This window comes from Saccopteryx bilineata, chromosome 4 (genome assembly GCF_036850765.1).
Source record: "Saccopteryx bilineata isolate mSacBil1 chromosome 4, mSacBil1_pri_phased_curated, whole genome shotgun sequence".
NCBI classification, from domain to species: Eukaryota; Metazoa; Chordata; class Mammalia; order Chiroptera; family Emballonuridae; genus Saccopteryx; species Saccopteryx bilineata.
Window position 1 is genome coordinate 54,068,169 of NC_089493.1, and position 27,966 is coordinate 54,096,134.

Sequence of the window (27,966 nt, forward strand, 5' to 3'; positions counted from 1 at the left end):
AGGGGTGGAGAAGCAGATGGGCGCTTCTCCTGTGTGCCCTGGCCGGAAATCGAACCCAGGACTCCTGCACGCCAGGCCGATCATCTCATTTTGTTTAAACTAGAGATATTTGGATGAATAGGCTTTTGTTTTCATTGTTAAAATTCAAAGTTATTTCAACGTATAGGATTTTATGACATACTTTGCCAATACCTTGAGAACAATTGTATAGAAAACTCTTTTTTTTTTTTTAGTTTTTTTTTTTTTTTTGACAGAGACAGAGAGTCAGAGAGAGGAACAGATAGGGACTGACAGACAGGAAGAGTGAGAGATGAGAAGCATCAGTTCTTTGTTGTGGCACCTTAGTTGTTCAATGATTGCTTTCTCATATGTACCTTGACAGCGGGGGGTGGGGGGTGGGTTGCAGCAGAGCGAGTGACCCCTTGCTCAAGCCAACGACCTTGAGCTCAAGCCAGAGACTTTGGGGCTTCAAGCCAGTTACCTTTGAGCTCAAGCCAGCAACCAGGAGGTCATGTCTATGATTCCATACTCAAGCCGGGGACCCTTCTTTCAAGGTGGTGAGCCCATGCTCAAGCCGGATGAGCCCATGCTCAAGCCAGATGAGCCCGCACTCAAGCCAGATGAGCCTGCTCTAACGCTGTATGAGCCTACTCTCAAGCCAGCGGACTTCAGGGTTTCAAACCTGCGTCTTCTGCATCCTAGTCCGATGCTCTATCCACTGTGCCACTGCCTGGTCAGGCTAGAAAGCTATTTTGAATAGGCATTTGGTAAAGTTCTGATAGTACCTTGAAATCAGGCATTTGTCATTTAAAAATTTTTAAATCATAGTTGAAATAGAATATTTCTTATACTTAATTTGTGTGGGATTTCTGAAAATACTTAGCTAGAATTTTGAAATTAGAACCTCTGATGACCACACCCTGGCCAGTTGGCTTAGTGGTAGAGCATTAGCCCATTGTGTGGAAGACCTGGGTTGATTCCCAGTTAGAGCACGCAGGAGGAGCAACCATCTGCTTCTCCAACCCATCCCTCCCTACTCTCTCACTCTTTCTCTTTCTCTCTATTTTTTCTCTCTCTCTCTTTCCCTCACTCTCCCTCCTCCAGCAGCCATGACTCAATTGGCTTGAGCAAGTTGGCCCCTGGCTCCTTGGCCTATGCCTCAGGTGCTAAAAATAGCTTGGTTGCCGAGCAATGTAGCAACACCCCAGGTGGGCAGAGCATTATCCTCCAGTGTGCTTGCCAGGTGGATCCCGGTGGGGGTACATGCAGGAGTCTGTTTCTGCCTTCCCTCCTTTCAGTGAATTTAAAAAAAAAGAAAGAAAGTATGTAAGGAAGGGATTCAGTATCAATGCTAACGGTTTTGGAAACCTGATTATAACAAGATCTATCCTGTATGAGGCCAATCTTGGAATCATTTCCATTTAAAAACCACTATTATGTGTTAGACACTGGATATAAATGCAGCCCCTTCTCTCTTGGAGCTTAGATGCTAGAAGTTGTGCCAGAGAGTAAACAGGGAGTAAAATAAAGTAGAATATAAAAAGGGCTGTGAAGGAAGCAAATTGGGTATACGTAGGTACAGTATTTTAAGAAAATTATGTAACATGCTGGCCTTAACACCCTGTTTTCTCTGTATGTGCACAACAGGGTAGACCTCGGAAAGGTGGCATTGTTACTTTTCTAGATTAGGGACTATATTGAGTCAAGGTGGGAAGGGAATGTTTTCCCAGGCCATTGTAAAGTCTTAGTCACTTGGTTTCAGACCCTCTTTTCCAGAATGAATTACCCTCCAAAACCCCACCTATAGAAATTTTGGAGTCATCACTGATTCAGAGAGTGGTGAATTAAAAATCAGACATGAGTACTGAGAATTTCAAGGAAATAGCAACATTTTAGAACTGTGAAGTGTGTCCCTCTGCCTGCTGCCCTACTTCATGTTCATTTTGTGTGTCAGCTACGTTTCTGGGAAGCAGTATGGCCAAGGGGAGGAAGACTGCCTCAGATTTCAGCTTTGAGGAGGGAGAATTTAGATTGACAGAGTGGATTAGCACTTCTGACTTTCTGGGATGCCAAGCCCTATGGCTTCCTTGGGAAGCTCTGCACCTCCTCCTAAACACTAACCTTCTTTATCCGCAGCATCCCTCCACCTCTGGGCTGCTAGAGTTGGGGCCACCCAGATGTGCAACCCAAAGCCTGCCTCACTGTGAGGGGGATGTGGAGCCACAGTGGGAGGTAGTTGTGGTCTCTTCAGGATGGAGCGAGGGAAAGGACCACTTGGTTCTTGGTGATTCTGGGAGAAGGACTTGCTCTTCTGCATTCACTCTTAGCCCAAGCTAATAAAGGTTGGGACCTGAGGCAGGGGAGGGACACATGGTTGCTAAGGGATGCAGGTGGACATGCCAATCATGACATGATGCTGCCCAGTGTGGGTCACTCGGTGTGCCCCACTTGCCAGGGCGACTTGCTGTGTCCTGAACCTCTATGCTTGTCATGCCCAGGCTGCAGTTCTGAGCCCCAGGCTCTTCTTCATGTGGCAGCTGTTGTGGCCTCCAGAGTTGGCCCTGGACCCTGAGCTGCTGATCTCTGTACCCCTGGGGCCAACCGAGCCCTGACCTTTGGATCAGCAAAACCCTCCACTTGAGCCTTCATACACCTCTGAAGAGGTTGAACCTCCATCACTCCAACAAGAAGTCTCAACTCAGCCTCCTTAGCCCCTCAATGAGACAGAATCTTCTTTAACCCAGGAGGCGACCACAGCTCCACATCCAAAGCATCCTGGAGAAGTTAAACCTACAAATCAGCAGGGGGCTCCAGCTCAGTAATCAGAAGTCCCTAAAGAGGGAGAACCATCTTCAGTTGAAGAGAAGGCAGGGATGCAGAGAGACAAACTCCCACTCCGACTGGAGGCCACAACAGCTGCCACATGAAGAAGAGCCTGGGGCTCAGAACTGCAGCCTGGGCATGACAAGCATAGAGGTTCAGGGCACAGCAAGTCACCCTGGCAAGTGCAGCACAGTGAGCAACCCAGGCAAGTGGGGCACACCGAGTGACCCACACTGGGCAGCAGCATGTCCACCTGCATCCCTTAGCAACCATGTGTCCCTCCCCTGGCAATCTCCTTCTGGGGCTGATGTTCTGCCTATTTGGGACCGTTGCACCATTGCTCAGCAACCAAGCCATTTTAGTGCCTGAGGCAAGGCTAAGGAGTCATCCTCAGCACCTGGGGCCAACCTGCTCATTCAAGCCATGGCTGCAGGAGAGGAATAGAGAAAGAGAAGGAGTCTACGGCCATACCACCCTGAACGCGCCCGATCTCGTCTGATCTCGGAAGCTAAGCAGGGTCGGGCCTGGTTAGTACTTGGATGGGAGAAAGAGAAGGAGAAGGGGTAAGGGGAGGCATGGAGAAGCAGATGGTCACTTCTGTGTGCCCTGACCAGGAATTGAACCTGGGACTTCCACACACTGGGCCGTCACTCTACCGCTAAGCCAACTGGCCAGGGCCCCTAAGTAACCTTTAATCATGTGACGATCCTAAATAGGTGTGTAGGTTCCCTCCAATACTCTTGGAAAACATGACTATCATCTGAAGGCAACTTAAAGTATATATCAGAAATTCTCTCCCTCCCTCCCTCCATCTCCATTTCTCTCTCTCCCTCTCTCCTTCTCTCTTTCTCTCTCTCTCTCTCTCTATTATATATATATACACACACACACGCGCACACACACACACACATTCACATAAACATATACAAATGTGTACATACATACTTTTAGGTGATAATAATTTGAGTCTGTTGTAAGAGCTAACATTTTTTATTAACGTTTTTGCCAGACACTGAGCTAGACACAGTGAAATGTATCATCTCATTTAATTCTCTCAATAGTCTTATGAGGTTGGGCTTGTCATTATGATAACAAGTAGTAATTGATAATAAAACCTACCTTAGAGGGTTGTTGAGAGAATTTATTAAGGGAATAAATATGATATTAAGTGCCTGACACAGTAGATAAATAATAATGATAGATCCTGCTTTTTAATTATTCAAAACAAACAAAACAAATAACAAATAAAAGGTATGCGAAATAGTATCATTTATACCTACCTCTCCTACTCCTGATTCTGTTCCTAGAGACAACCACTTTTATAATTTTTTCAATTTATTTTTTATTTAGAGAGGAAGGGAGAAAGAGAGAAACGTTGATTTGTTGTTGCACTTTGATTTGTTGATTCTTGTATGTGCCCTGACCTGGGATAGAACCCACAACCTTGACATTTCAGGACGACACTCTAACCAACTGAGCTACCTGGCCAGGGTCTAGAGACAGCCACTTTCAACTATTTTTCATTTGGTATTTACTTACATTTCTAAGTAAGTGTACAGCTATTTCTTGACTTTTCAGTTTAAATGTCATCTTTTAAGGATGACTGCTTAGCTCTCTTACCATGACCATTTTCACCCACCTATTACCCAAGAAGCACATTTTTCCCTTCTTCTATCCTTGCAATATGGTTATAGTGTTCTTTTGGTTAAATTAGTATTCGGTCCTTGTTAGATAATGTAAATGTTATTTACACCTAAGCCATGTGGTATACCAGTTACATTTGTTTTGCAACTCTTTCTTCCCTGCCCCAGCTATTTTTAAAATTATATTTATTCTTTTTTTTTTTTAAGATTTTGTGTATTGATTTTACAGAGAGAAGAGGGGTAGGGGCACGAGAAGAATAGTTGCTTCACTTTAGCTGTTCATTGTTTGCTTGTTGCTTGTCATATGTGCCTTTATCAGGCAAGCCCAGGGTTTCAAACCAGTAACCTGAGTGTTCCAGGTCAGTGCTCTATCCACTGTGCCACCACAGGCCAGGCTGTTCTTTTTTTCTGATAGGCAGATATACATATATTCTAACTTCAATTGAAAAGAAAGCTGTATTGGAAAGGCACTAAGGTTCCTCTGAGACTTCAGGAAAGAGCTGGGTAGCCAGGTGGTGGGGAAGCCAGCAGCAGATGAGCACAGTACCCCCAGGCTTGCTCCTGACCTCTCTTCCTCTCTTCCTCTTTTCTTTTCCTTTCCTTCTTCCTTCTTTCCTTCCTTCCTTCCTTCCTTCCTTCCTTCCTTCCTTCCTTCCTTTCTTCTCTTCCCTTCCATTTCCTTCCTCCCTTCTTTCCTTCCTTCCTTCCTTCCTTCCTTCCTTTCCTTCCTTTCCTTCCTTTCCTTCCTTTCCTTCCTTCCTTCCTTTCCTTCCTTTCCTTCCTTTCCTTCCTTTCCTTCCTTTCCTTCTTTCCTTCCTTGCCTTCCTTTCTTCTTTGCTGTTTTCTCTACACCTATCAATAATTCCTACCATTGTAAAAAACATTCTTCAGGGATTTTTTATCAGTGTCCTTTTTTTCTTAGAGTCGTCTTTCTTCCTCTTATCTCATAAAATGGACTTGTTCTCTCAGCCATCATTGTCATTCTGAATCTTCCCTTTACATCTCTCCTTGGGATCTCCTGTTTCATGAATCTGCCTGAGAAAAGGGTACATGGGAAGTAGATGTTTGTAATCTTCTATATTTAGAAATCTCTGGCCTGACCAGGCGGTGGCGCAGTGGATAGAGCGTCGGATTGGGATACAGAGGACCCAGGTTCAAGACCCCGAGGTCACCAGCTTGAGCATGGGCTCATCTGGTTTGAGCAAAGCTCACCAGCTTGGACCCAAGGTCGCTGGCTCGAGCAAGAGGTTAGTCTGTTGAAGGCCCACGGTCAAGGCACATATGAGAAAGCAATCAATGAACAACTAAGGTGTCGCAACAAAAAACTGATGATTGATGCTTCTGATCTCTCTCCATTCCTGTCTGTCCCTATCTATCCCTCTCTCTGTCCCTGTAAAAAAAAAAAAAAAAAAAAAAAAAGAAAGAAAGAAAGAAAGTAAGAAAGAAATGTCTGTATTTCATCCCCTATACCCAATTGAAAGATTGGTTGGATATTGAGTTCTAGGTTGGGAATCATTTTTCCTTAGAGTTCTGAAGCATTGCTCTGTCGTCTTTTCTGGGCTCCAGTGTTGCCCCTGAGAGAGTAGTGCCATGCTGACTGCTAGGCTTTGACCCGATCTCTATTTCCTCTGGGCTCCTCGAGGCTCTTCTTTGTGTCCCTCGTGTTCTGGATTTCCAGAATGCTGTACTTAGTTGTTGATCTCTTTGTTCATTGTGCTGGGCTCTTAGTGGGCCCTTCCATCTGGCAATTCATGTTCTTCAGTCCTGGGAACATGAATTATGTCTTTTATTTTCCCCTCTCTGTTCTTCCTTTCTAGAACACATGATTTGTTTGTGTACGTGTTTTCTTATCTATGCATACCCATTTTTCACTTTTTCTATCTTCTGTGAGGTATCTTCAACTTTAAAATTTTTTTATTTATTGAATTTAGAGAGAGGAGAATGGGGGGAGAGAGAGAGAGAAAGACACCAATTTGTTATTCCACTTACTCATGCTGTCATTGGTTGATTCTCATATGAGCCCTGACCAGGGATTGAACCTGCAACTTTGGTATTTCTGGACAACACTGTAACCAACTGAGCTACCTGGCCAGGGCTGCAATGTTTTCTTCTTAAATTTCTGTTATCATATTTCTTATTTCTAAGAGTCTCCTGTTCTTTTTTCATAAATGCAGTATTTTCTGTCAGCTAAGCCAGTTACTACATACAGGTTCCAAACAATTAGACAGTATAGGTTGGGCTATGACTAGATGTTGAAATGTTTGATACTAATACTGAGTGCTATAGAATAGAAGGGTCTAGAGCAGGGGTCCCCAAACTACGGCCCGCGGGTCGCATTCGGCCCCCTGAGGCCATTTATCCGGCCCCCGCCGCACTTCCGGAAGGGGCACCTCTTTCGTTGGTGGTCAGTGAGAGGAGCACATTGACCATCTCATTAGCCAAAAGCAGGCCCATAGTTCCCATTGAAATACTGGTCAGTTTATTGACTTAAATTTACTTGTTCTTTATTTTAAATATTGTATTTGTCCCCGTTTTGTTTTTTTACTTTAAAATAAGATATGTGCAGTGTGCACAGGGATTTGTTCATAGTTTTTTTTTTTATAGTCCGGCCCTCAAACGATCTGAGGGACAGTGAACTGGCCCCCTGTGTAAAACGTTTGGGGACCCCTGGTCTAGAGAAATCACTGACTGCCATAAAACCTTGGGACAACTTCATGTTGGAGATAGCCTGGGATCTGGACCCGGAACGTCAGTAAGTCTGGGTGGGTGAGGCACGGCAGTACTGAGCGGTGGAAAAGTGCTGCATTGGAACCAGGCCCAGCAGAGTCGCTGTGAAAACCTGTGATGGTCCAACCTCTCTGAGCCTCAGTTTCCTCCTATTTAGTGGGACTAATAGTATCTACGCTCTAGGGTTGCTGTAAAGAAAATTGTATATCTATAGTATGTGGTGTATAGTTGGGATTTAATAAATGATTTTTATTCTATAAGTTTCTTGAGGCCAGAGAAGTATCTTCTCTAACCATACTTCCTAGCACAGTGCTTGCTGCATAGCGGGGTATTACTGTAGATAATGAATAGTGAGGGAGGGAATGAATGAACAAGGGCAGGAGAGCATTCCAGGCATGGGAAGTAACAGCAATAGTGGCGGGAAGCTGGGAAATAAGCATGTTGCATGGGAGAGGACTGTTGGGGTCTTGGCCTGACTCAAAGGTTTTTACAGAGACAAGTGTCATGGAAATAAGTCTGGGAAGCTGGATCAGTACTTTTTGGAGGGGTCAGGAGGAGGAACTGACAGAGGTGGTATGGAGCCAGTGTAAGGCAGTAAACTAATGACTGAATCAGGGTTAGAAAGCTGCTGGCTCAGTGAGAGAAACTGGAGTTTCCAGTGAGAAATTCCAGTTTATTTTTTTTAATAGATTCAAATGTTTATTTATTAATTTTTAGCAAGAGAGGAAGGGGGAGAGAGACAGACAGACAGAAACACCAATCTGTTCCTGCATGTGCCCTGACTGGGGATCAAACCGGCAACCTCTGTGTTTTGGGAGGGTGCTCTAACCAACCGAACTATCTGGCCAGAGCTAAGTCCAGTTTTCAACATGAGCATTGGGCAAGGGATATAATAAGCTCCCTGACTGGGTGGGAAAGTGATTCCTGCTCTTTCTACCCCAGAAGGGGTGGTAATGATAAAATAAGCCAGTAGATGTAGGTGTGCTTTGTAAGTTCCTGGCAGTTTCATTGGCTCAGGAAGCAGGTGAAAAAAAGGCACCCTTGTTTATCCACGTGGCTCTCAAACCAATATGGTTTCAGTTCTCTGGAAGCAATAAACTAATAGCCATAACAAGGTGGGGTATGTTTCACCAAAATTATTTCTTCCTATGCCCTTTTTCTGAATTTGGCTATATATAATTTTCCTTTGTAATTTTTCCAGTGCCTATACCTATGTTGTCTAATCCTGTAGCCACCAGCCACATGAGACTATTTAATAAAAATGAACAAAATTTTGGTCCTCACTGAGTAGCTCAGTTTGTTAGGGAGTCATCCTGACATGCCAAGATTATGGGTTTGATCGTCGTTCAGGGCACATACAAGAATCAACCAATAATGGCATGAGTAAGTGGAACAATAAATTGATATTTCTCCATCTCTATCTCTCTCCCTTCCTCTCTCTAAAAATCAATAATAAATTTTTTAAAAATAAAATTTAGTACCTTAGTCACACTAGCTACACAAAAGTGTTCAGTGGTCACATGGGTTAGTGGCTGCCGTTCTATCATGGGTTAGTGGCTGCCGTTCTATCATTGCAGAAAGTTCTGTTGGGGAATGCTGACTAAACTATACAGAATTTCAGTATGTATGTTTATTTTTTAAAAATAGAACATTAGTGGCCTGACCTGTGGTGGCACAGTGGATAAAGTGTCGACCTGGAAATGCTGAGGTCGCCAGTTCGAAACCCCAGGCTTGCCTGGTCAAGGCACATATGGGAGTTGATGCTTCCTGCTCCTTCCCCCTCCTTGTCTCTCTAAAATGAATTTTTAAAATCTTAAAAAGAGAACATTAGTATTATTTGTATGTATTGGTTTTATCTTCTCTGACTTTAATTTATAAAGCAGATAAGTGTTCTTAAGAACAGTAAGCTGATTTTCACTTATATGGGCCTTAGTAGACTGGTATCAGCGGCTTTTTATTGAAAATAAGTTCTCCACCCTGACCGAAGTTAATGAATTTTCTTAATTAGCGAAATAACAGGATGCAGAATATTGAATGATTCAAAGAACTTCTAGCCTAATTGAAAATGTAATTGATTGTGTTTTGCCAGATGTCATTTTAAGAATGCCATTTTCTTTTAAGATGCCAAAGAAAACCCTTATGGTGAGGACGACAATAAGAGCCCATTCCCCCTGCAGCCCAAAAACAAGCGCAGTTATGCCCAGAACGTGACTGTCTGGATCAAACCCAGTGGCCTGCAGGTAACATCATTCACGTTGCTTTCCACTGGGGGCAGGAGGAGGATTCTGGGAGGCAGGCAGACGTTTGATTTGATTTGATTTTCCTTTCCTTTGATACTTAGTAATTCATTTACTTCTTATGTTTGTCGTTATTTCCAAAAAGGATTTGAAGTGGCCTACGGCAAAAGATATACTCTACAGCAAAATCACTTTTTAACAAAATGTAGAGCAATAACAAAACCTAGAGGAAAAGGGGAGACAGTTGAACCCAAGGCAAAATGATCATTGTATTTGAGCAATTTGGCTCTAAGCTTCCTGCTACCAAGGTCAGAGAAGAAACATGTAGGGCATTATGTTAAATAGGGCTATAGATCTGATAAAAGGAAGAATGTCAATTTCTAAGAAAGACATTTTCCTGGCATTGAATTTTAATGTGAAATTTTGGACATGCTGAGGCATTGGATAATATAATAGGTGTTACCCTTAACAACAGTTTTGAGAAAAATGTAAAAATCTTCATGTGGTTATTTCATTCCTGCAGTAGAGCCCATACCATAGCATTACACTGATTCCTCCGAAACACTTTCATGGGAAGCTGAGAGTATACTTTTAGCAACATAGGCTATTTTCAGGCAAGATACTCAGTGACATTTTTTTTTTTCCATTGACATAAAGTTCTTTATACCTATCTTTAAAAATCACTTTTGGTCTTCTTTTTCTCATTTCAGTGCCTTTTTTTTTTCCTGTTCTTCCAGTGGGTTCAACATAAGCCAGATGAAAAGAGGCATTCAGACCCCCAATAGCAGAAGTAGCTTCTGTTGCTGGCATAGTCTCTCCTTGCCCCCCTTCGTGGAGACGATGCATCCTCCATGGCTACGGCAGTAGGGTCTCTTCTCTTTTTTAGAAAATCAGGCCTCCCTCTTTTCTGCCATCCCTGACCTCAGCACTTCCCTATTAAAAGGATAGTTGAATTTTTCTAAAATTGTTTTTAAAAAATTTTTTTATTCTGGATGTATGTTATGTGGTAAAATACACATAACATTTATCATTTCAGCCATTTTAAAATATACAATTCAGTAGCATTTAGTACAATCACAATGTTGTGCAACCCTCACTACTATCTAGTTCAGTGGTTCTCAACCTTTCTTTTTTTTTTTTTTTTTTTTTTTTTTTCATTTTTCTGAAGCTGGAAACAGGGAGAGACAGTCAGACTCCCGCATGCACCCGACCAGGATCCACCCGGCACGCCTACCAGGGGCGATGCTCTGCCCACCAGGGGGCGATGCTCTGCCCATCCTGGGCGTCGCCATGTTGCGACCAGAGCCACTCTAGCGCCTGGGGCAGAGGCCACAGAGTCATCCCCAGCGCCCGGGCCATCTTTGCTCCAATGGAGCCTTGGCTGCGGGAGGGGAAGAGAGAGACAGAGAGGGAAAGCGCGGCGGAGGGGTGGAGAAGCAAATGGGCGCTTCTCCTGTGTGCCCTGGCCGGGAATCGAACCCGGGTCCTCCACACGCTAGGCCGACGCTCTACCGCTGAGCCAACCGGCCAGGGCTCTCAACCTTTCTAATGCTGTGACCCCGCAATACAGTTCCTCATGTTGCGGTGACCCCAGACCAAAAGATAATTTTGGTGGCTACTTCATAACTGTAATTTTGCTACAATTATGATTCGGAATGTAAATACCTGATATGCATTATGTATTTTCCGATGGCTTTAGGCGACCCCACTGGGGTCGCAACCCACAGGTTGAGAAGTTCCAGGGCATTTTATCACGCCAAAAGAAAACCCGGTACCCATTAAGCAAGTCACTCTTCTGTATTGCCATCTTCCCTCAGCCCTTGAGAACCACGTACCTGTCTTCTGTCTGTGTGGATTTGCCTATTCTGAATATTTCCTATACATGGCATCATATAACATGTGGCCCTTTTTGTTTGGTTTCCTTCCACTAAGCATAATGGTTTCACTGTTCACTCATGTTATAGTAAATATCAATACTTCATTTCTCTGATGGCCAAATAATAGTCCATTGTATAACCATGACACATTTTATTTATCCATTCATTCAGTTCATGCACATTTGGGCTCTTTCTACCTTTTTGCTATTCTGAATAATGCTATGAACATTCATCAAATAAATTATTTTATTTTGTTGCTGTGCTATTGTAATTAAGAAATTAGGGTCAAATTCAAGGTCATGAAGATTTCCCCCTATGTTTTCTTCAAAGAGTTTTATAGGTCTCTGATTCATTTTAGTTTGTTTATATTTTAAAATCTATTGATTTTAGAGAGAGGAGAAGGAGAGAAAGAGAGACAGAAACATTGGTCTGTTCCTATATATGTACTGATCGGGTATTGAACCTGCAACCTTTGTGTGTTAGGGCAATGCTCTAACCAGCTGAACTACTCGGCCAGGGCAATGATTTACTTATGCATATGGTGTGAAGTAAGGGTTCAACTTCATTCTTTTATATGTGACTCTCCAGTTGTCCTAGCACCATTTGTTGAAACTATTCTTACCTCCATTGAATGATTTTGGCACCCTTATCAAAAAAAAACAGCTGGCCACGTATATATTTATATGTATGTATGATTACTGGGTGTGTTTTTGTGAGACAAGTTCATTTCTGTCACCAACGGATTTATTATCAAGCACTTTGAGGGAGGGAGGGGCTCTACTAATGTTTAACAGAACAGTGACATTAGCTCAGAAGGAATCCTCATTCTGACACTCTGGCTCAGTTTGTGTTTTCATTTCTTTAAACATTTAGAGCCATCTATTTGTATTCTTTCCCCTTTACCACAGAATTCTAATGTTGAATTCTTTTTACTTTTGATAGACAGATGTACAGAAGATTTTAAGAAATGCAAGAAAACTACCTGAAAAAACACAGACATTCTATAAGGTGAGACTGTCAGAATTACAGGGAGAGAGGGGGAGGCCTGGGCCGGGTGCCAAGAGTAAATGGTTTGCGCAGTCAGTGTGGGGAAGCAGGGCGAGCGTGGGCCGGGACTGGAGATGTATGGCTTGTGCCTCAGTTTTTCATCAATAAAGTCAGTACAAGTTTTTGGCCCAAAATCAAAGAACTGGAAGTGCTTACACGGCCTGGCTCTGTGCAGAAGGGCTTCTCTGTGGGTGGGCTGCTGTGACTAGCTGAGGGAAGGAGTGGAAAGGACCTTAACCCTCGTAGCCCTTAACCCTTCTCACCATTCCCACGCGGTATCCCATCCAACCCCAGCCAACCATTGTGTGATTTCCTGGGATGGTGATTGCCCAGAACATTCTTACTGTACCAGAACTTTCAGGAATGACTTCTAAAATTGCACGTTTATGAACTGCAAAAGGATGGCCCTCAGGAATCATACCTAGCTAATCCCAGATCCATTGGTAGAGGGAATAAAGTTCCAATGGTGGAGTGTGGGACACTTATGCTCACTCAGTTCTCCCCTGTCCCTCTGGTGTCTGGCCGAAATCAAATGAAACGGCAGTGTGAGCTGTGCTGTGTTGTCACTTGAGTTCTCGCTTGCTAATCTTAAAATATGGACACACACCTGCCCAGGCAGTGGCACAGTGGATAGAGCGTCAGACTGGGACGTGGAGGACCCAGGTTCAAACCCCGAGCTTGCCAGCTTGAGCGCGGACTCATTCAGCTTGAGTGTGGGGTTGCTGGCTTGAGCACAGGGTCGCTGGCTTGAGCACAGGGTCACTGGCTTGAGCAAGGGGTCACTGGCTTAGCTGGAGGCCCCCAACCCTCCCCCCAAGGCACATATGAGAAAGCAATTAATGAACAACTAAGGTGCTGCAATGAAGAATTGATGCTTCTCATCTCTCTCCCTTCCTGCCTGTTTGTCCCTATCTGCCCCCATCTCTGTCTCTGTCACACACACACAGAAAAATATATAGACATACAGCCAGCCAGACCCCAGGCTAGCATGTCTTCTAGAGAACATACATGCGCCTTTGTCTGGATGTTATTTCATTACCTTTATGTCACAGTTGTCTTCAAACCTAATTGTGTAGTGAGCTGTTAAAATCAAGCGAAAGCCAACCAGAGTTATCAGCCTGCCATGCCCCCTAACTGAAGCCCGTGATTCCCAAGGCCCTTGAGGACCACTCTGGCTGTAGACCTGCTCCCTGCAGAGCTCTCTGCCAACAATCATCAGCTGTCTGTTCAAGGTGACACACTTGTCCTGGGCCTTTTTCACTTTTTACTTTTTAACAGATGATAGTAGAGAACTGGTCAGAAAGCTCATATCTTTTCTGGTTTTTTTTTTTTTTTTTTTTTTACAGGGACAGAGAGAGAGTCAGAGAGAGGGCTAGATAGGGACAGACAAAAATGGAGAGAGATGAGAAGCATCAATTATCAGTTTTTCATTGCGACACCTCAGTTGTTCATTGATTGCTTTCTCCTATGTGCCTTGACTGGAGGCCTCAACAGACCAAGTAACACCTTGCTGGAGCTAGTGACCTTGGGTCCAAGCTGGTGAGCTTTTTGTTCAAGCCAGATGAGCCCACGCTCAAGCTGGCGAACTCAGGGTCTCGAACCTGGGTCCTTCTGCATTCCAGTCCAACACTATCCACTGCGCCGTCTGGTCAGGCTTTTCTGGTTTTATATAACCCTATATACCAGAGCGGGGAAGGGCGTCTACCAGGTGATTGCATCAGCCCCTGCAGGGGGGTTATCCTTCTCATTTTGTAAATGAGGCCATTGAGACCCAGAGAGGACATGACTAGCCTAAATCATACTGATGGGGCACTTCCTGTTGCTCTGCATCCAGTCACTACCCCAGCTTTCATTTTGTGGCTATCTTTCAGATTAAACTTCCTGACTCCTCTAGAGCCTCCTCCAAATAATGTTGTTCACCCTGAGTCCCAGCCCAAGAGGCATGAGAGGTTTAAGCGTCCTCTGAGGTGTGGGACAAGCTTTCTCCATACCTGAATAACAGGAAAAGCAACCCTGCTTGGCATTATGAGTAACCGAGATGATATGTGCAGAGTGCCTCACGTTTGCCATAGTGCTCATTGTGGCGATGACCTGTGTTCCAGTCAGCTGTCTTTCTTGCCCAGCTTTCTGGTCACCTGTGGAGAAACCGCTTCTCAGTCATGCCATCACACGCTCATTATAGGCATCTCTGTAGAAGCATTTGTTCTTATATAAAATGCTCGTTTAAGTTTGGGGTCCAGGAGAATTTATTCTAAGCTGTGGACTTAGAAAGTATGTGATAATTCCAGACAGAAGAGTGGCTGGACTGGCTGGGTAGGTAGACAGAGCCAACGAGGGAGCTGGTCAGGAGGCTGGACTGGCTGGGTAGGTAGACAGAGCCAACGAGGGAGCTGGTCAGGAGGGTGGACTGGCTGGGTAGGTAGACAGAGCCAACGAGGGAGCTGGTCAGGAGGGTGGACTGGCTGGGTAGGTAGACAGAGCCAACGAGGGAGCTGGTCAGGAGGGTGGCAGGTGGTAGAAAACCAAGTGGGAATAGAAATCCACCAAGAAGCGGGGACCAGTATAATTATCATATACATTATCCACCAGAAATTAGAGCATCCTAGTTGAGGTATGTGTCTGTTTTTAAGAAGTTGGTTGTATTTTCTTAAAAAGTATTTCACAAGAATGGTTGTAAACAAACTACTTACCCAGCCATACCTTGGAATAAGGAAACCTTTGTTTGTTAAAAAAAAAAAAAAAAAAAGTATGTGATGAGGAAAATGTGTTTTCACAACATCTTTTTTAAAATCTTGTTTCAGGAGCTGAACCGTTTACGAAAGGCTGCCCTGGCCTTTGGCTTCCTGGACCTGCTCAAAGGGGTGGCTGACATGCTGGAAAGGGAGTGCACACTGCTGCCCGACACGGCCCACCCCGATGCTGCGTTCCAGCTCACCCACGCGGCCCAGCAGCTCAAGCTGGCCAGCACGGGCACCTCCGAGTATGCCGGCTATGACCACAACATCACACCTTTGCAGACAGACTTCTCTGGGAGCAGCACTGAAAGAATGTGAAGCTGTCTTTGGGAGCCCTCCTTTTTATCATTTGAAGTGAAAATGATTTAGGGTAAAAAGTTTTCCAATGTTCACCTCTGCAGTAACCACAAGACCTCCCTGAGGCTGCCCCAGAAGCTCCACCTGCTGGTTTGAACGAGTGCTGCTACTCTCTGAGAAGGGCTCGAAGGGTGGTTGGCTGCTTGGGCTTTGACTTTTAGCTTTCTGGGGCTTTCAGCCCAAAAGACACCTGTTGCTCCCATGATGGGCACATCACCTCAGAAGCTTGAAGGTGTGATGGGCAGAGCTCTCCCTGTTCCTCAGGAAACCTAACCTGCAAGGGTCTTCTGGCTTTCTGAAAGGCATCTTCTCTCGATCATAAGGACTTTTTCAAGATTCCGCCTTGGAATGAGCAACCCAGATTGTCTGGGGCTTGCTGAGCACAAGCCTTACACCATCAGTTTTGGAACTTTCTTTAGAATTTGAAAGGAACTTGGTGGTAACCCTTAGGTGCTTTTGGTATCGAGATACAGACTTTTAAATAGCAACCATAAACATATAAAATCATTACTGTTTCTTCAGGGGTTTTTTAATGAAAAAATATGTTTTCTATAAAATGGTTTCACTGGGAAACTAACGAGTCTTTGCCTTTTAGTCTGTCCTATCTGGATGTAATTTCACTTTTATATGGCACAGATTATTAAACCATAAGGGTTCTTTGGGTTCCATGTTGACTTCCTTGTTTCTGACACCATTGGGCCTCACTGCCTAAGCGAGGTTCCATCCAGGTAGGTTCTGACAGCCACCGCAGTCAGCCATCCTTCCAGTTCATCAGCTGCCTCATGGCCTTGGCCAAGTCCTATAGCTTCTTTACATTTATTTACATTACCAGTGCGCCGTGGACCACCTCAGGTATTACTTCCTCAGGCTTCAACCTGAGTAATCAGTTTTGGTTTGACATGCTGAACTGCTATATTATGTGTTGTTTGAACAAAGGACTTTGTCAGTAACAATTTGAAAACCATTAGAGTAAATGATCTTTAAACACAAGTTATTAGGATTTTGACTGTAAATTTTTAATAGAAACACAATCTTTTGCTTTCTCAGACAGCAACAAGAGGGCTTAAAAGAATGAAAGATTCTGCCACAGAGGCGGCATACCCGACTGCAAGCTGTTCTGCCGATACACAGAAAGCCAGGTGGAAGAACATCAGAAGTGAAGACAAACAAGTATTGACAGAAGTTAGACATGCAAAAAAAATCCTTCAGTGCAATGATCTTGTAAAAAATCAGCCAGCCTACTACGCAAATCATGTTTTTAGGTCCAACCAAGTTTCCATCTTGGGCTCAGAAAAACAGCATAACTCATTCAGTCCCCTCTCCCCAGGAACAATGGGAATGGCAAATCAGAAAGGGCAATCGTGCCTTAGATTCTCTTATACAAACAGGCGTTACTTCTAAGACATTTTACTTGGTTTACTTGGAATGTAGTGGAAAAACATGTTTTTGACAGTGGCCAAACTTCATACTGCCTAGATTCTTTTTCAGTTCCTCTGCTGGTGAGTTTCCTGCCAGGGATCCTTGTTAAAGGACAAGCTAGTTGGTGGTTCTCCAGCCAGAGTCCTCTGTCCACTGTACTGCGGAGAGGTGAGACAACAGCAGGATAAGGGCAGGTGTTTCTGAGGTCTGTTCAAAAAACGAACCGCCCCAGCACTTACTCTGACAGGTACAAGTAAATGGACTTAGTGAGTTCAGGGGAGGGAAGACTGACCATTTCATGTTTGTGCACAGCCAAAGGCAATTTTAGAGGCGTTTAGTCTGGCTTGCCAGCAGCTGTCTTCTGGCCAGTTTGACCCTTCTGACCCCCTGGAGCCATTTGGATTTGGAACTCTTATAATCTCCTTGTTTTCTAACTAATGTTTCATCTTTTAGTGTTGAAAATAATTCTGATTTATCTTGGAATGAAGTAAGTGATCATGGTCTTCCAAGGTTCTGACTGGTTTCTCTCAAATTATTCTGTGCCCACACAGGTAAGCTCTGTATAGTAACAGATATCATTAGAGAGGCCAAGAAATGCAGAGGTAATGTGTGTTCTCTAGGCCCGCTTGGACTCAGAAGTGTTTTATTAATGACTGAGTTGAATTGATTTTCAAAAAATCAATGCCACCCCACTTAACAAGTAACCCCTTGGGTACAGAATACATTAGATCCTGCCTGAGTCACTTTCACAGCCTCCTATAGAGCAAAACTGTCTTGCTTTTTTTTCCACAGTCAATAGCTGAAAAGAACAAATTCCAGCTGTAAGAACGGCCAATACCTAGTAGGTTCAGGGTACTGAAGTCCTCTGGCTGGTGTGACACTAAGTGCCTGGGCACGGCGTGGGTGGGGCTGTGCCGAGTCTGCTGTCACTAACAGAACACAAAAGACAAACCTGCCAGCAGATGTCATGCAAGTACTACACTAAGATAACACAAATTCAGGATGTTACTGGGGAAAAGGGAAGACAGCCTAACTGAGAATTGAATCATTTAACTTTAAAAAACCTTTTACATCAGTACAAGAAGGTAAAACTGTAAGAAGTGTAGATTAGGCTCAAAAGTCTAAATGGCAAGAAGTCCTCTAAGTCTCTTTTTAGTGAGTCTTTTTCTTTTTTTGTCCAAAGCGCCGCCTGCGCTGTTTATTAAGGTGATGGAAATTGATGTATAACCCTGAAAAAGAAAAGAGGCCAATTAGAAATGAAAATCTTTTGCCTGACTAAACGATGGCACGGTGGATAAAGCGTCAGACTGGGATGCACAGAGCCCAGGTTTGAAACCCCGAGGTCACCAGCTTGAGCCCAAGGTCACTGGCTTGAGCAAGGAGTCACTCGCTCTGCTATATACCCCCCCCATAAAGGCACATATGAGAAAGCAATCAATGAACAACTAAGATGCCATAATGAAGAATTGATGCTTCTCATCTCCCTCCCTTCCTGTCTGTCCCTATCTGTCCCTCTCTCTGTCACAAAAAGAAAGAAATGAGAATCTTTGTCCTTGTTTACAACCAGAAGCTTTTAGGCAGGGACACTCTGGTTGTCTGTCTTTTTTTTTTTTTATATCCCTCTGTGCTTATTGCAGCTGCTCAGGAAGTACAACTTAATACAACTTAATAAGTTTTAACAAATTATTAACAATGCACTAGAGACAACTCAACTTTTTCCCAGTGGGTTTACAATTTCATTTTCTCCCATATTTTATTACAAAAATTTTAAACATACAAAAAGATTATTGTACAGCCAAGACCACCTAGATTTCACAGACCCATTGTTCCCACCTTATTTATGATGTTTTTCAATGACAGTTACAGTATCTCTAAACGTTTCCTTAATTGGAGTCCATAATATTTTTTTCATTTTTAAAGGCTGACATAAAATACACATCTCTGAAGTATAGAAACAACCCAATTTTTAGTGCAAGGCTATGCAATAACCTGTGGTAAGCAAGTTTAAGATGCCCTTTTCTAAGCCCTTTTAAGGCTAATGCAGTGCCTTACGAGGCTAACACAGAAGGGTAAAGTAAGTCTCCATAAAACCCTAAGAAGAGATGGGTAAAACTCCTCTTTGGATCCTGTCTGGAGTCACAGTTGGGGGAAAAAAAAAGTGTGACACTCTTCTAGGAAGCACAATCTAGTGAGTTAGAAAATAGGACTTTCTCAGAAAAAATAGATTTCAATTCTACTCAACCACTGACTGTATTTTGTGGCTTAGCCTCACCTAAGTTTCCTCATTATACAATGTTAAAAACACTTACTTTGTGAGAGAATGCAGGTTTAGAAGAAAATACTTTGGCCCTCGCCAGTTGGCTCAGTGGTAGAGCTTCGGCCTGGCATGTGGATATTCCCAGTCAGGGCACACAGGAGAAGTGCCCATCTGCTTCTGCCCCACCCTTCTTTCTCTCTCTCTCTCTCTCTCTATCTCTCTCTCTCTCCTCCTCCTCCCGCAGCCATGGCTTGATTGGTTCAAGCACATTGGCACTGGCGCTGAGGATGGCTCTGTGGAGCTTCTGCCTCAGGTGCTAAAAATCGCTCGTTTGCAAGCATGGCCCAGATGGGGTTGCCGGGTGGATCCCGGTTGGGGCACATGCAGGACTTTGTCTCTCTATATCCCCTCCTCTCAGTCAAAAAAAAAGAAAAGAAAAAAGTACTCTGATCTATATACCAATGTTACTGGTTCTATACTGCTTCTAAATTATACAAATTCAGGATTTATTTCATTCTTAAGAATAATGACAACTACATGGTCATTGTAGGAAAACTAAATATGAGTATAAAATCTTGAAAATACAAGTGTGTGACAACATAAGCAACATGAAGAAAGCCACTAGAGTCAGTGTACATTAAAATACTTCTACCCTTCTAACTTTTTTAGTAAAATATTTAAAGGGTTTTTCTAATACTTTAACACTTTGAGTATTCCCACCTCATAGAGCCTAATTACAGTAATAGTAGATTTATCCAGTAATAGAGGTAAAGAACTCTTTTTTTTTTTTTAACTCAGTGAGAGGAGGGGAGGCAGAGAGACTCCCACATGCACCTGATCTGGATCCATCCACAAGCCCACTAGGGGGCGGTGCTCTGCCCATCTGGGCTGTTGCTCTGTTACTCAGCAATCAAGCTTTTCTCAGCACCTGAGGCAGAGGTTATGGAGCCAACCACAGCACCTGGGACCAACTTGCTCCAACTGAGCCATAGTTGCGGGAAAAGAGAGAGGGAAGAAGGGGAGGGGTGGAGAAGCAGATGGGCGCTTCTTCTGTTCCCTGACTAGGAACCAATCCCTGACTAGGGACATCTGCACATCGGGCTAACACTCTACCACTGAGCCAACCAGCCAGGGCTAAAGAGCTCTTTTGATGAGTGCATTTTCCATACTGAAGCTTACTCCCTTCAATGGCCAACCATTTTAACACTTGATTAGAAATCTTTCTAAAGGTATACCCTTTCTGAAATAGGAAATAAGAAATGGAATAAAATTTAACCTTTGCCAAATGACCTACATCCATAATGTATATTATTTAACTGTGCTTCTGCCATGTGCTGATATCCTGAAGTGTAGGTCTCTTTGCCCCCAACACTAAATGACCAAGACTGCTGGGCTTTCTGGCTTCTAGATTTACATTTTGTGGTCTTCCTCACACTGTCTGGGTTAGCCAGCCTCTAAAATGGTCCCCAGTGATCCTACCTCCTGATATTTCATATCCTTGTGTAGTCCCTCCCACACTGTACTAGGTAGGTCTATGTAACCAACAGAATATGGGAAAAGTGACGGTATATCACTTCTGAGATTAGGTTATAAAAGGCAGTGTGAACATGACAGAGGTGCTAAATTATCACTACAGTGGCAATCATATTACAATGTATAGATATATCAAATCAACATGTTGTCTACCTTAAATTTATACAATGCTACATGTCAAACAATTAAAAATTAATGAAAATTTTTTAAAAGGCAATGTGGCTTCTGGCTCTCAGATCACTTGTTCTGGGGGAAGCCCTGTCATGTGCAGCCACATGGAGAAGAACTACAGCAAGAACCTGAAGCCTCCTGTCCACAACTACACGAGTGGGCCGGGGACAGGTTCTCCCGCCCCAGCCAAGGCTGCAGGAACTGTAGCCCTGGCTGAGCTAACAGCTCACCTGAAGCCCCATGAGGGACCTTCAGCCAAGGACATCCAACTAGGCTGCTTTCCTGACCCTCAGAAACCATGTGAGATAATAAATGTTTGTTGTCCTAGCTGCTAAATTTTGGAGTAATTTTGTTTCACAGCAATAGATGCTAATATACTCTCTGCTGCCACATGCTCTGTTGCTGGGTGACCAGCCAGCCATACTTATTTAGGGCCAACTCAAGACTTTTGTGAACTAAAGCAAGGATAAATACATAAATTATATTAAACTATATTAGAACTTTTATCTAAAGTAAACAGTCCTTAAAGTTAGGAAGCTTATGAAGCTCTTATATTTGCAATAATTTAGGTTTATGTTTTTTCCCCTTTTAGTTTTTATGAATTAAGGCAAGAATTTATATTTTGTATAAAAGTAAATTAATAAACAGGCAGGCAGGTTTACACGAGGAGGGGCCGCCTGTTGTTAGGTGGGGGTGCTACGGCGCCTCTTGGCTGCTCTTCCTGCCTTTCTGCTACTTGTATTCTGAAAATGAGCTTATTCTATTTTATAAGGGCTTCCTACATTGTTTGAAACATGAAATATATTATGGTGAGTTCCTAATGACCAAGAGCACTTCAAGAAAGCGAACTCAACCATGGGATTTGGGAAGAAATACTTCCCATATATAGCGCATTCTCTCTTCGTGGGTTTGTTCTGCGAGCACTCTCTCTCTAACCCTATGCTACTCTTTTGGAAATAAGAGTCCTAAAGACTTTTAAACCTGGAATCATTTAACTCTACCCTCTAAACAAGTGAGAGGAAAAAGTCTCTTACAGAGCCAATACTTACCTAAAAATAATATTATAAGATAAATCTGAAGAAAAAAGGAAAATCTAACTTTGATTTTCACTGGATATGGCAATGTGAAACTGAATCTTCCTGTTTCATTAAATATTGGAATGGACTGGATCACTGAGACAGCTGAAAGCAGAAATAGCATGTTAGAAACAAGGAAAATACAGTCCCATATAGGGACAGAGCCTTCTAACCCCTCCAGTTTCAGCGATGGGTTTTTTAAAAATGCTTCCAGCCCTGGCCGGTTGGCTCAGTGGTAGAGCGTCGGCCTGGCGTGCGGGGGACCCAGGTTCGATTCCCGGCCAGGGCACATAGGAGAAGCACCCATTTGCTTCTCCACCCCTCCTTCCTCTCTGTCTCTCTCTTCCCCTCCCGCAGCCAAGGCTCCATTGGAGCAAAGATGGCCCTGGCGCTGGGGATGGCTCCTTGGCCTCTGCCCCAGGCGCTAGAGTGGCTCTGGTCGCAGCAGAGCGACGCCCCGGAGGGGCAGAGCATCGCCCCCTGGTGGGCAATGCATCGCCCCTGGTGGGCGTGCCAGGTGGATCCCAGTCGGGCGCATGCAGGAGTTTGTCTGACTGTCTCTCCCCGTTTCCAGCTTCAGAAAAATACAAAAAAAAAAAATGCTTCCTTCTTCCTTGCACAGAGAGCTTATGCCTCTTCTTTTTTCCCCCCCAAGTTTTCCTGAGATGAACCTCCAAGCTGACAATAGAAAATTAATAAGAAACAATCATTTGATAACACTGGGCTTCAGTTTCTATTCTATGAAATGAAGAGACAAATACATACTTGACTCACCCACTAGTTGTTTTTCAGAATAAAATAAAATCATCAATATGCTTTGGAAAATTAAAACTACCATATAAATAGGAAGCATGCATATGTGCCCACCAGCCTCCCAATGAGCTACGTCCCTGGAACAGTTGGGGTACCACTAGGAAGCCATTAGGAAGCAAATCTTGAAAAGCCCAACATCCATGTATTGACTAAGTTTGGTGGAGGAAGAAAGATCTGGCCTCTTGGCTTAGCTATTCCTTGGAGCTAAGCTATAAAACCTAGGGTTCCTGAAAGTACCTTCCGCCAAACATCCCAGAGGATACAGAGGAATCCACACAGTGTAACGAAGCCATGTGAGCACCTTCCAATCCATGTCAATGCAAGCAAGCATGTAGAAGGGGTACCTATTGAAAATAAGGAATTCAGATGCTAAAATCCACTTCAGGTTCTGATTGCAACCCTAGAACATCACTCAAACAGAACCATTTCACAATTAGCCACACATATCTTCTTCAGAACAGAATTATAACTCTGGGCTATCTACCCACAAACTGCCATCATGCTCTTCCCCCAATCTTCAAAGAATGTGAACTCTCTTTAATGACAGACTAAGTATTAGTCTCAAAGGAACCTTCTTTGGAATAGTTCAGTGTCTGGAATGGATGCTCAAAAGCTTTTTGGCTTTATTCCTAGTTCTTTCTCTTTTTTTAATGTCTATTGTATTGATTTTAGAGAGAGAGGGAAGCAAGAGACAGGAACATCGATCTGCTCCTATATATGCCCTAACCGGGGATCGAACAGCAACCTCTGTGCATCAGGACAACACTCCAACCAACCGAGCTATCTGGCTAGAGCTATACCTACTTCTGACTGACATTCCAAGTAGGTAAAAATGACGGACATATTGACAGGTACTTTATCTCCGGATAAATGAATGCTATCAAAATACTTAAGTATACCAATGACTGTTAGCCTCAAATTATACGGTATTCCATATGTATGATCTCATAGGGAACAATACATCTATTTTAACTAGATTCTGAGAATGGAAGTCTGTTAAGGGGTCAATTTAAACTTCAGAAATTTTGTAGTAAAAGATTCATCTCTACCATCCCTTCTGGAAGGCTGGTCTTCACTAGTTCCATCCAACATGGATTATTCCTTTAACCCCATATTTCTTCAGCCCTTTCATGAGTTTTTCTATGTGAACGAGTCCATTCTTCCCAACAAGACAGCACAATCCTAGAGGGTAAGGGTCTTTTCATTTCTCTGGATCTCTCCTGCTCCCAGTGCCCAGGCTAGAACAATAATCCAAAGTCTGCTTTAAAAAAAACTCTGTCTCAGACCCTGGCTGGGTAGCTCAGTTGCTTAGAACTTCATCCCAACATGCCAACGTTGCAGGTTTGATCCCTGGTCAGGGCACATATAAAAATCAACTAATGACAGCATACAGAAGTGGAACAACAAATTGATGTTTCTCTCTCTCCCTCTAAAAATCAAGAATAAAAACACACACAAAAAAAACTCAGTCCTGGCCAGTTTGCTCAATGGATAGAGCAGTGGCCCAACATGCAGACATATGGGTTCAATCCCCAATCAGGGCACACATGAGAAGTGACCATCTGCTTCTTTCCTCCTCCCTCTCCCCCTTCTCTCTCTCTTCCCCTCTCACGGCCAGTGGCTTGACTGGTTTGAACATCGGCCCCAGGGACTATGGATAGCTTAGCTGGTCCGAGCATTGGCCCCCGCACTGAGGAAAGCTCAGGTGATTCGAGCCATCAGCCCCAGACTGGGATCACCGGGTGGATCCTGGTCTGGGCACATGTGGAGTCTGTCTCTCTACCTCCCCTCCTATCACTTAAAAACAAAACAAACAAACAAAAAAACTTCTGCCTCACTTTTACAGAGCACAGAGATGCAGCTACAACCAAATTACACCCTGGATAAGATGCATCCCAAACCAAACGACACTCTGGATAAGACACATCCCAAACCAAATGACATCCTGGATAAGATAGCAACTCTCTAAAGAAAAGAGCTGATACAAAGGAGGAATTCAAACACCACCCTAACATTTCTACCCACCTGAAAATTTCAATTGTGCTCCACAGATAAAACACAAAGAAAACCACAGATTTATTCTGCATTTCTTCCATGGTGCCAAAGATGATAAACAGAATGAAATTTCGTCCAAGAAGCTATTAAAAGGACCCAAAAGAGAGAAAAATGTTTTAGAATGTATTTTAAAAAACATATAGATGTGTTAACTCAAACCTAACCCCAGAAATAGAAAAAGATTGAGCTCAATTGATTTAATCCTCTGCTCTAGTTTTGGAACAAGTTCAATATCCAAACTAGACATTCTGGATAAATGAGTATGTGTTTGTGTAAATGTATCATCACAAATAGCATGTTTTTAAAAATACACATTCAGCCTGACCAGGTGGTGGCACAGTGGATAGAGCTCAGGCTGGGACGCGGAGGACCCAGGTTCAAAACCCCGAAGTCGCTGGCTTGAGCGCAGGCTCATCTGGTTTGAGCAAAGCTCACCAGCTTGAGCCCAAGGTCGCTGGCTCCAGCAAGGGGTCACTCAGTCTGCTGTAGCCCTCTGGTCAAGGCACATGTGAGAAAGCAATCAATGAACAACTAGGGTGCCACAACGAAGAATTGATGCTTCTCATCTCTCTCCCTTCCTGTCTGTCTGTCCCTATCTGTCCCTCTCTCTGACTTTCTGTCTCTGTCACACACAAAAAATACACATTCAAACACAGTTTAAAGCAGGGGTCTCAAACTCGCGGCCCGCGGGCCACATGCGGCCCGCCGAACAATTTTGTGCGGCCCGTAGACTGTGGATTAGTCTGCGGGCCACACAAAATTGTTCGGCAGGCCGCGAGTTTGAGACCCCTGGTTTAAAGGATACTGCCAAATGAACATTTGTGTTGGCATAATCCAAGTTAAGAAACAGAACATTACAAGTATGGCACCCCCCTTGTAAGTAACTACTATCTTGTGTTAACCATTCCATTGCTTTCTTTATAGGTTTACTGCTTATGTGTGTATTCCTAAACAGTACACTATTTCACCTTGCCTGGGTTTGTTTGTTTTTGACAGAGACAGAGAGGTGGACAGATAGGGACAGAGAGACAGGAAGGGAGATGAGAAGCATCAATTCGTCATTGTGGCACCTTAGCTGTTCATTGATTTCTTTCTCATGTGTGCCTTTACAGGGGGCTACAGCAGAGCGAGTGACGCCTTACTCACACCAGCAACCTTGGGCTTAAGCCGGCAACCTTGGGCTTCAAGCCAATAATCACGGTGTCATGTCTATTATCTCATGCTCATGCCAGTGACCCGGAGCTCAAGCTGGTAACCTGGGTCCTCTGCATCCCAGTCCGATGCTCTATCCACTGCACCACAGCTTGGTCAGGCTCAGCTTGCCTGTTTTTAAATGTTCTGAAATCATACTATACAATTTTATTCTTTAACTTAGTTCTTACTCAATATTATGTTCCCCACATTGATTCACATTGAATCATGTGGCATTGCCCTGCTTCTGGTGGCTTCATTCACATTGTATTCTATGTGAACAGCACTCGCTGGAGCCATGCAATGTGATATGGAACCTGTCCCATCCATCCTGCCCTAGAAATTCTACCCTAATCGGTGGTGGGATTCAGCCAGTTCGCACCGGTTCAGCAGAGCCGATACCTAATTTTTTGTTGAGTTCGGCAAACCAATTGTTAAAATGGCACTTGTAATCAGGGTTCTCTCTAAGGTGGGTGCCTTAGAGAATTTTTTTAAAATTCCCAGAACTATGCAATTCCTGAAAGTGTTCAAAGAGCTAAAAATGTTGTCAGAACAATAGCTGTAAGTTCAGCAGAAGCGGAAACGGGTTTCTCAAAGATGAACGTAGCATGTTCAGAGAAGAGAAGTCGCCTGTTTCTAATATATCAAACACAGTGACTATTAGTCTAATCAGCCTGCCTCTAAAGGAATGGGACCCAACTCCTACTGTGAAAAGACAGTTAAGGATAAATCACACAGCCAATGATGCTCGGATAAAAGCAAAGAAAATTGCAAATGAGGATGCCAATCAAGAAGCAATATGGAAATATACTGCTCACAAAAATTAGGGGATATTTTATAACTTCATTCATTTTTAAATATCCCCTAATTTTTGTGAGCAGTATATCTTAAATAACAGTTTTATTATTTTTTGTCAGGTATTATTTAATATTTTTCATTAATATTTTAAAACTTATAATCTAGTCTTGTGTACCTCTTTTACTGTTCTTTTCTTATTTAAGTATTAAATGCATGAAACAATAAACTACCTTTCAGAGAACCGGTTCTTAAATTATTTGACTCCCACCACTGACCCTAATGCTTCTTTGTACTTCACTGATACACAAAAAATATTATTCCATATTAGTGGGTCACTCATTATCCCCTTGTTATTTTTTAAACTAAACAATACAGCCTGACTAGGTGATGGCACAGTGGATAGAGCAACAGCCTGGGACGCTGAGAACCCAGGTTTGAAACCCTGAGGTCACTGACTTGAGCGTGGGCTCACGTGGCTTGAGTGCAGGCTCACCAGCTTGAGCACAGGGTTGTGAGCGCAGGCTCACCAGCTTGAGTGCGGGGTTGCCAGCTTGAGCATGGAATCATAGACGTGACTCTATGGTCACTGGCTTGAAGCCCCAGGTTGCTGGCTTGAGCAAGGGGTCACAGGCTTAGATAGAGCCCCCTGGTCAAGGCACATATGAGAAACAATCAATGAACAACTAAAGCAACACAACTATGAGTTGATGTTTCTCATCTCTCTCCCTTCCTGTCTGTCTGTCTCTCTCTCTCTAAAAGTAAAAATAAATAAACTAATTAAACAAAGCAGCCTCTTTCCAAGGGCAGGAAACCTAATTAACAAGACTATTGTATTAACACCCTTTACAATGCAACGGATAACTATTAGCACGCCAGAGTTGGTATACCACAAAGGGTAGAATTATAAAAACTACTCCAGAAAAGACTACCAACAATCACTTGGTTCCCTCTGTGTCTGGGTAGTTGGTATTTAATTGTATATAATTGCATAGTTAAGAAACAGGAGGATAAAAGGCTTTGATGCCCCATTCCTGATAACAATCATCCAAATATTAGGAAAAGGCATAGATGTATTGGGGGGAGGGATCCCCACATAAGTAAGAAGAGCCACCTTCATATATGAAAGAAAGTACAAAGTATAAAGACTTCCTACGTATTACACTGCCTTCACCTACTCAAGGTGGGAGGAGACCAAGCATATCGCTAA

The 27,966-nt window shown here is 43.4% G+C and overlaps 2 protein-coding genes and 1 non-coding gene across 9 annotated transcripts in view; 2 read left to right on the forward strand and 1 right to left on the reverse strand.

Annotated features, from left to right (window-relative positions):
• INTS14 (integrator complex subunit 14) overlaps positions 1 to 16,779 on the forward strand; it is a 46,014-nt gene extending 29,235 nt beyond the window's left edge. For 4 of the 7 annotated variants that reach the window (XM_066273408.1, XM_066273407.1, XM_066273405.1 and 1 more), the window contains exons 10-12: positions 9,315 to 9,433; positions 12,250 to 12,315; positions 15,156 to 16,779. In XM_066273408.1, coding sequence (XP_066129505.1) covers positions 9,315 to 9,433; positions 12,250 to 12,315; positions 15,156 to 15,407 — 437 coding nt within the window. In that variant the 3' untranslated portion in view covers positions 15,408 to 16,779. Of the gene's footprint in view, positions 1 to 9,282; positions 9,434 to 12,249; positions 12,316 to 15,155 lie in introns of those variants that run through there. The other 3 variants (XM_066273410.1, XM_066273411.1, XM_066273409.1) reach the window with 3 other exon arrangements.
• The window catches only part of HACD3 (3-hydroxyacyl-CoA dehydratase 3), a 35,759-nt gene continuing 24,247 nt past the window's right edge, over positions 16,455 to 27,966 (reverse strand). The window contains exons 8-11 of the mRNA XM_066273412.1: positions 24,741 to 24,853; positions 22,953 to 23,059; positions 21,876 to 22,007; positions 16,455 to 18,094 (exon numbers count right to left, since the gene is read on the reverse strand). Coding sequence (XP_066129509.1) covers positions 18,018 to 18,094; positions 21,876 to 22,007; positions 22,953 to 23,059; positions 24,741 to 24,853 — 429 coding nt within the window. The 3' untranslated portion in view covers positions 16,455 to 18,017. The remainder of the gene's footprint in view (positions 18,095 to 21,875; positions 22,008 to 22,952; positions 23,060 to 24,740; positions 24,854 to 27,966) is intronic.
• LOC136336698 (small nucleolar RNA SNORA26) lies at positions 18,887 to 19,009 on the forward strand. The gene has a single exon (XR_010731527.1). It is a non-coding gene; the product is annotated as a small nucleolar RNA SNORA26 (small nucleolar RNA).